The 8,441-nt window shown below is 54.4% G+C and overlaps 1 protein-coding gene across 2 annotated transcripts in view; it reads right to left on the bottom strand.

Annotated features, from left to right (window-relative positions):
• Positions 1-1,999: 1,999 nt before the first annotated feature.
• The window catches only part of FOXN1 (forkhead box N1), a 29,644-nt gene continuing 23,202 nt past the window's right edge, over positions 2,000-8,441 (bottom strand). The window contains exons 6-8 of one of the 2 annotated variants that reach the window (XM_003797156.1): positions 5,191-5,398; positions 4,550-5,041; positions 2,000-3,045 (exon numbers count right to left, since the gene is read on the bottom strand). In XM_003797156.1, coding sequence (XP_003797204.1) covers positions 2,720-3,045; positions 4,550-5,041; positions 5,191-5,398 — 1,026 coding nt within the window. In that variant the 3' untranslated portion in view covers positions 2,000-2,719. The remainder of the gene's footprint in view (positions 3,046-4,549; positions 5,042-5,190; positions 5,399-8,441) is intronic. The other variant, XM_012809731.1, reaches the window with a different exon arrangement.

An 8,441-nucleotide genomic window follows, 5' to 3' on the forward strand; every position in this document is an offset into this window, starting at 1 on the left:
CACCCTTGGTAGAGTACCATAGCATCTTAGCTCACAGCAACCTCAAACTCTTGGGCTCAAGCAATTCTCTTGCCTCAGCCTCCCAAGTATTGGGGACTACAGGCACCTGTCACAATGACTGGCTAGTTTTTAGAGACAAGGTCTCACTTTTGCTCAGGCTGGTCTCAAACTTGTGAGCTCACCTAGACAAAGTTTCTTTTTTTTTTTTTAAAGACAGAGTCTCACTATGTCACCCTCTGTAGAGTCCTGTGATGTCACAGCTCACAGCAATCTCTAATTCCTGGGCTTAAGCGATTCTCTTGCCTCAGCCTCCCAAGTAGCTGGGACTACAGGCACCGGCCAAAATGCTGGGCTATTTTTTGTTGCAGTTGTCGTTGTTTAGCTGGCCCAGGCTGGGTTTGAACCCACTAGCCTCAGTGTATGTGGCTGGCACCATAACCACTGTGTTACAGGCACCGAGCCAGAAGAACTTTCTAAGCAGAGGTCCTACCTGCGGCTGTTCTGGGACCTGAGGTTTCTGTACCTGCTTTTGGCTCCCACCTCTGCTCTACCCCTCTAGGTGGGGCTGTGAGGCTGCGGGGCCTATGGAAGCTGTGGGGCTGTGGGGACGGTGGGGGCTATGGGGCTGAGGGGACTGTGGGGGCTGTGGGGCTGTGGGAACTGTGGGGGCTGTGGGGCTGAGGGGTTGCAGGACTGCAGGGATGCAGGTCTGCCTCTCAGGCTGCCATTTTGGGACAGCAGCTCACCTGGAGGTGGTACCTGGGGGCTGAGTCTAAAGTTAGATCAAGTGATCCCCAACCTATCAGAGACACCCTGGTGGGGCCAGCACTGCACATGGCACAGGCTGTGCTCCATTCTTGTCACCTGTGGATTCCAGGGTCCCAAAATGCTTGGCATCTCTCCCAGCCAGAGCCATATGAGGGGCAGGAAGACACAGCCTAGATAGGACAGTGACCCCTTCTGGTGTGAGGAGATCAGAGGATGCAAAAAGGGAAGAAGGCACCCACCCCTTTCCTGTGGGCAGAACAGCCTCTCCCTTACACCTGCTTGGAAATTCTCCTGGGAAGATGCCTTACTACCTGCCCCTCATCATCCCCAGCCTGGTCAGGAAGTCCTCCTGTGTGCCTTACTCTTTGGATTTGGAAACTTCACAGTTCCAGGTGGGGGTGGAAATGACATCATAGGCCCATATCATCTACCATCAGTGTGGCCTGGCCTTTCTGCCCAGGGAGGAGAGGTCCAGAAATGAAGACTCAGTGGTGAGACCACAAGGCACTTGCTTTATTGTTCCAGCACAGGGGACACTGGCAGGCCATTGAGGGATCTGCTTGGGCCTCATGTGGGCCTGGAGCCAACCTCTGGAAGTTCTTGTCATCCCCAGGCCTGGTATGGGCTGAGGTTCCCTTGGGTGGTGACGGGGCTCATGGTGGGTACCTGAACCACACCCCTCAGCTCCAGGGGCATCCCTAGTGCTTCCCGGGTATCTTGGTTCTGCCAACCAGCGGAAGAGAGGGGGGCATGTGTGCTCCCATGCCTGGCGACCCCTCCCAGAATGCCCAGGCTGCCTGAGACAGTTGGAAGTAACCATGGATGTTCCTCAACTTACAATGGGGTTGCATCTAGATAAATCCACTGTAAGTTGGAAATATCGTAAGTAGAAAGTATGCTTTTTACTTATGGTATTTTCAATTTACGATAGGTTTATCAAACATAACCCCATGTTAAGTCTGAGGAATGTACTGAATGCGTATTACTTTCACACCATTGTAAAGTCGGAAAAACGTTAAGTTGAACCATCGTAAGCCAGGGACAGTCTAGAGTAAGCTGGGACCTAAACTGCATGAACTTTTCTTTCTAGAGAAGGAGTGAGACTGTGGTGACCCAGAGGGGGCCCTTCCTGCAGCTGGAACTGGAAGAAGTAGGCACATTCAAGTTTCCAAGGGCAAGGGCTTTTCCGAACACTGTCGGAATTGGGCTCAGTTTGGTCCCAGGGTGAATCTGCCCCTCTTGCATGTCACCCTGGGGGTGGCCAGACAGAGCATGTACTGTAAGGATAGGTAGAGCCTGGCAGAGTAAGAGCTGCTAAGTAGCAACCCCCTAGAGGGGGCCACAGACAATTTGGGGAGGAGCTCTCTTTCCTCCTCTTTGCTGGACTATTGGGGTAAAGATGGGAGAATAAATACAGGGGGCTTCTTGGAAAGAACATGACTGCAGGGAGTGGGGCCTGCAGAGAATGTGGATGTCTAAGGGGCTTCAGGGGATGGTCTTCGGCCTGGCACCGGGCTCTGAGCTTTTGGTAAGCAAAGCTCTCAGCTCTCAGCTGTCCCAGAAATGAAGTCAGGCTGTCCGTGTTGTAGTACTGATTCCTCTGGGGATAAGGTTTATGTGGTGGGGAGGGGTGTGTGTGTGTGTGTCTCTGTGTGTGTGTAAGTACAGGGGTTTAAGTGTGGATGGGAGTGAACTAGAGTGTGTTTTATTCTTGCCCACACATTTGCTTTTCTGGGGCCCTGAGTGAGGAGCTAGACCACCAGGTGGCAGAAATGTAAGAGGGGCAGCAGCCCAGGTGGAGTCCTCTGTACCTCCAGCTGCCAGCTAACAAACAAGGGGCACAGGGGACAAGGTAGTGTTTTCCTTCCTTGATCTTTAAGGTGAGCCCGATGTGGGCGACCAGCTGGGACATCCAGGCTAGGCAAAGGCTCGAGCTGATCCTGGACATAGATCATGCCAAGGCCATGGGCTTGGAGCTGGGGCTGAGGTACACTGAAGGGCCGGCTGGGGCTGTGGAGGGCGTGGGCTCCAGCTCCATGAAGTCCGAGTAGAGGGTGGTGAGGTGCAAGTCACCCAGTGCCCCGGAGCCCCCATTGCCTGGGGGTGCCAAGTCGCCTGCCCCACTGCCTGTCTCTGCCAGACAGGGCCCAGGGGGGAAGCAGTGGGGGGCTGGTGGGGGTGGCGGCATTGAAGATGATGATGTCGTCGGGGATGAGGTCACCAGTACCAGGGGGTCGAGGGCCAAGCTGTCATCCTTCAGTTGTTCCCACAGGTTTCCTAGTTGGGAAGGGAAGGAGAGAACAGGTATCACTGGAGGCAGCACCGGAGCCCTCTCTGCCCTCCTTCCAGGGACCCTCACATGTTGCAGAGAGCAGGAGACGGGTGACATGGAGCGGGAACAAACACCAGCACTAGCTGTGCAAACCCAGGCAGTTGTGAATCTCTCTGAGCCTGTTTCTTCCTCCCACGTGGCACAGTCTGAAAACCATGGATCCAGATGACATCTGTGGCTCTTTTGGCAGGGGGCACTGGGGATTTGAGAACTGCCTAACGGAAGATTTGATGCAAGTGCTGTGCACCGGGGGCTACCCTAGGGGGTCCCCCAGGAACTCTTCACCCTAGCTCTTGCTCAGTCTCCCCAGGAAGGTGGATCTGCCACCTAGAGCGAGAATCTGCCCACAATACACTGCTGGACCTGGTGAGGAGGATGGGCATGGCTCCCTGGGCCTCCTTCGCAGCAGGGCCTGAGGATGGGAGCAGAGCCCGGAAGCACACCTGACTCTGGGGAGCAAACAGTACTGCCACCTGGTCCCTCTCTGTACCATGTAGCCTGGAGTTCCCACCCTGGGTGTCAGTCAGAGACAAGGTCTGGAGGAAGAAGGCATGGCTAAACCCTGGATTGGATTTAACTGCCTGAGTTTCAATACTAACTCTCCCTCTTTCTAGCTAAGTGACCATGAGTATGTTACTAAGCCACTGTGTGCTTTTGTCAGGTGGGTTTAATCATAATAATCTCTCCTATCTTCTAGGACCAGATGAGAACCATGTGTGACACAACTAGCATGATGCCTAAAACTTAGTAGGGGCTCAAGTAAATGTTTACTATGTCCCACGTGTCTGCAGATCAATCTAAAACTGTGTGCTTTTCTACTAAGCTTCCTAAGACCTGGGCTGTCCCCTCATCAGATTGGGCACTCTCTGAGGGCAGGCTGCCTCTATCTGCTTGTGCATGCAAAGGGTCAGAGGCCTGGGCCATCCCCCCACAAACCTCCAGTGGTCAGTACCAGTGTTTGGGCGTGCACTGGAATTTAGATGGCCACATGCAGATACGGAGTAGGCAAGATGATGTGGAATGGATAGAATCTCTCCCTGGACTTCTATCTCCAAATCTCTCTAGGACTTGCCCAGCTCTGAGGCCTAACATTTCTCTAACCTTCCTCTAGAGCAGAGGGTCTCTTTCCTTCTGCTTTAAAAGATGAACTCTGATGCTTCTGGGAATGTTCAGAACTGTTGATCACTTACAGTCAAATATAGACTAGAACACCGAGTCCTTTCTGGTCTGTCCAGAGCTAAGAGCATTTTGATGATGGGATCAGCTGGAACATGTTCGGGGCACCAAGAAGAAGGATATGGGCAAAGACATTTCTCTTTGCCTGGTTTCAGTTGACCCAAATCCCAACAGCTTGCAGGCCGCAGCCTAGAGACTCAGAGAGGATGGGCCACACTGCCAGGTACACCTCTCCAATCCTGTCCCACCTCCCCTTTCCTATCCCCAGCTCACCCTGAAAGTCAAAGTCGGTGAGGGAGGGGTTGATAGCATCCAGGTCAGTTCCAAGGTCTCCATCTGGCAGTAGGGTGTCATGCATGGTCCTTGCTGGGGAAGGCTCAGCCAGCAGCTTAGCACTGTGGCTGGGTGGGGTGTGGGCAGGCAGAGGCGAGTCCTGGGGGGTGCTTGGCTGGGCCCGCAGCTCAAGGTGCCCATCTGGCTGTGGGAACAATGGCTGCGGGGGTCCAGGAGGGGCCAGGCCTGGTGAGAGGTGTGGATATGTCTGCCCATAGCAGGAGGGTACATGACCCTCCAATAGGTCCTGCAGGGGGTTCTTGCCAGGGATGGGCCCTGGAGCGGGATGGAGTGAATGCAGTGGCTGGGATAGCCCGGTTGGGGGTGCCAGGGGCCGGATGGGGCCTGAGCCTGCCAGCCCAGGGGGTGGACAGCCCAGCAGTGGGGAGCCCAGCTTCTCCCTCTTGTCTCCAATGAGGCTGTCCAGCTCTTCTGAAAGACCCAAGGGAGAAGAAACACCGTGAGACCTCTCTCCTCCACAGCCGCCCCAGCCTCAGAACCCTTGCTTTCCTCTCACCAATTCTTCCTCTCCTTTTGGCTCATGGGTGCCCCAGGCCCTCTCTCGTGTGGCCCCGTCTCACCTGGCTTGGCCATACTTTTGCGCACAGCAATGGGATCTTTCCTCTTCCACTTCTGCAGCTCCTCCTGCATCTTGTCAATCTTGGCTGGATTGAGGGCCCACAGGCAGCCCTTCCGAGAGGAGCTTCCCGATTTGTTCTCTACCTTTTCGAAGCATTTGTTGAGGGATAGGTTGTGGCGGACGGAATTCTTCCAGCCATCAGGTGCCGTCTGCCAGAGCAGAGCAAGGCAAGAATTCAGGCTGAGGCCAGGCAACCAGGGTTGGCTCTGGGCCTGGGCTCTAGAACACTCTTTTGCCCTTGTTGGGCCCATGCCTGGTACTTTTTGGTGGGGGGGGAGGGATGAGCAGGGATTTTAGACTTGTGGTCAAGTTATATTCATCTAAAATCTGTCTTCTTCCTACCCCTGATCCTGGCCAAGGCATTCAGAAAGGGAGGGCTGCTGGGTGCTGCAGAGGCCTTCTGGCCCCAGCCCCATCTGAAATTGGACCACTCCCCAGTGGGTCTTTAGGCCTGGATTTTGACCTCTCAGTGGAAAGGGAACTCACTGCTCCGAGGTCTCCCGTGCCAGCTCCAGAGAGGGAGTCAGGGGGAGGCTATGGAATGTTCCTCTCCTGGGTCTGCCTCATCCCCTCTGGGACAAACTTAGGAGTAAAGAGAGATGGGTAAGGCTGGCAATGGGTAGGTGGGCATGGTGTGCACAGGTTTGTGTGTCCATTTGGGTTGTGCTGTGCAGGGGGCAGTGCATATGAGCATGTGCCTATGTCCCTAATGTTCCTTCTGGTGGGTGCACTGTCTCCTGGGAGTGGATCTGTGAGTTCCTGAGTGTGAGGAAGGCAATGTGTGAGAAAGTCTCTCTGGGTACCCATGTGGGTCTCCATGATTGTATGAGAGTGTGGGTGTGAGTGTTCACATGAGTGTGCCCTGGGGGGCGTGTCCTGGTGAGTAGGCCAGCCTTCAGGCAGGGGGTGCTCGTGCCAACAGAATAAACACCCATTAGGAGGCCCGGTCATGCCACCAGTGCAGTAATTGTGCCCAGGGAGGGTTGTAAAAACCATTAGTCTGACTCAGTTGGGTGAGAGGCAGTGGTGGGGGTGCCAGTGGGGCCCCCTGCCCGCCCACCTCTAGCTCTGTTCCAGGCTCTGGGGCAGCCCTAAGCCCAGCGTGGGCTGACTGTTGGGAGGCCACCCGCTCGGGCTGGTGGGGCTCCTTTGCCCTCATTCCCTGGCCCCTCTCCCTTTCAGCCCCAAGTTCCTGCTTAATGAGGGGCGGCCACTCCCTCCTCCCCGGCTCACTTGCCCCAGGGAGCAGCCAAGCTGAATCACGCCCAGCAGAACTGGGCCCTGATGCCAGCGTCACTCCAAGTTGCTGGCAGGAGCTACTGCAGCCTTTCTTGGGGGCAGCTGGTCTGGGGCAGTGGGCTGATTGAGATGACCTCCAAGGCTCCCAGGGTCACTAGGGAGAATTCTTTTGTGTGTGTGTGTGTGTGTGTGTTTTGGCCGGGGCTGGGTTTGAACCCACCATCTCTAGTATATGGGGTCAGCACTCCACTCCTTGAGCCACAGGTGCTGCCCACTAGGGAGAATTCTTCAGCCACCAGGTCAGCCAACTACAGATTTACCTTTGAGTCTCATGACAGCCTCCACTAGAAGTCAGGGCTATGTTGCCCCTTGGGTAGAATTAATGGGCACTGGGCATTTTATGGCCTCATAAATCTGTGACTTTGGGATGCCAGGGAAGCCCCCACCCCAGTCACTTCCTGTTTGAAAGAGGGATGGTCAGCACTAACAATTATGTCCAGCAGTTGGACACTTCCCCAGTCCCACATGCCTGACTCATAGGGCTATAGGACGCCCACATCAGCTGCCTTGGGCATGAGTACTGCCCACCCAGGGTCCACTCTGTCCCTTGTCCAGAAAAACAACTGTCAAATGGAGAGTGAGAGATGAAGGGGGCAGGGGACCTTTGAACTAATTCCTTAGGCGGATCAGAGGGGAACTGTCACAATCGGAAAGAATCTATGTGCCAACTGGCTTAAACATGACCATTTTACAGACTGGGACGCTAAAGTCCAGAGAAGAAAGGGCCTAGCTCTAGCTCACAGAAGGAGGCAGTGACAGGGCCCAGACTACAACTCTGCCTCCTAGATAAAGGCCCTGCCCAGATCACCCCATGGGGACTGCCTCATCTCATCTGGTGAGATGCTTCCTCTCTGAAACCAAATGTAAACTCAGGAGTAAGAGAGTGATGCAACTGGCTAAGAACAACAACCAGAACCCTTAAAAAAAGCTGTTAGACCTCTTCACTCCTCAGCCCCATAAAACAAGGATTACACGGCTCCCAGGAAAAATAATTAAGCCAGGAAGATGAGATGCAGGGAGGGGCTGGGGGCCAGCCAGGAACTGGCAGGGAAGGAAGACTGAGAAGAGTGGGGCTGGGCCCAAATGAAGCCCTGGAAGACCCTTCAAAAGCTGCAAGGGTTAGGGAGAGTTCAGCCCCCTAACCTGCTGGGGTATGGCAGCAGCCCTGGATACAGGCCTTGATGCTTCTTGAATCCCAGGGACAATTCACTTCTCTCCTCCACTCCTTTTCAGAACCTCTAGTGGATTAATGTACTTTTCTATTTCTGACCAGACTACTCTGGCCATCTTCCCCCCTTCCCATTTGATGGCAGCTCAGCCAAGCACAAACTTGTTTGAACATGGGCCCCAGATTATCCCCAGGCAGCACAACTGGGTAGAGAGTAGGGCTGGGAATTACCCACTGGCAGGTGGACATGAGTTCTGGGTTACCAAGGTCTCAGTTCCTATCCTCTGCCAGGTGGAGGTCTTAGAGGAGGTACAAGCTCCTATTTCCCGACACTACTCCAGGAAAAGGAGTTTATGCTGGAGGGTCTGCTGGACGTGTAGCCAGGGGAAGTGGGTGGCGCCAGAAGTCAAAACAACTCAAATCTTACTGCTTCCATTTACTGTGTGATCTTGTCCAGATGGACCACCCTCTCTGATGTACTTGCCCATCTTTGGAGAAGAGCACCTGTCTTGCCTCTAGAGTCTCTAGAAGCCCCTTTCGTAGATGACAGGAACGAAAATCTAGTTACTAGATTCTTTCCAAGGGGTCAGGGGAGGGTCAGGTGAGCCAGCCAGTTCCCTGGAACACTCAAAAACCATGAAACCCACATCCCACTTTCTGGCAGAACTTCGGCTGAGCCTGCTGCCCACAGAGGCAGATTCTAATCTCACCTTGGAAGGCAATGC

Source organism: Otolemur garnettii, unplaced genomic scaffold (genome assembly GCF_000181295.1).
Source record: "Otolemur garnettii isolate 467f Iridium unplaced genomic scaffold, OtoGar3 scaffold00112, whole genome shotgun sequence".
NCBI classification, from domain to species: domain Eukaryota; kingdom Metazoa; phylum Chordata; class Mammalia; order Primates; family Galagidae; genus Otolemur; species Otolemur garnettii.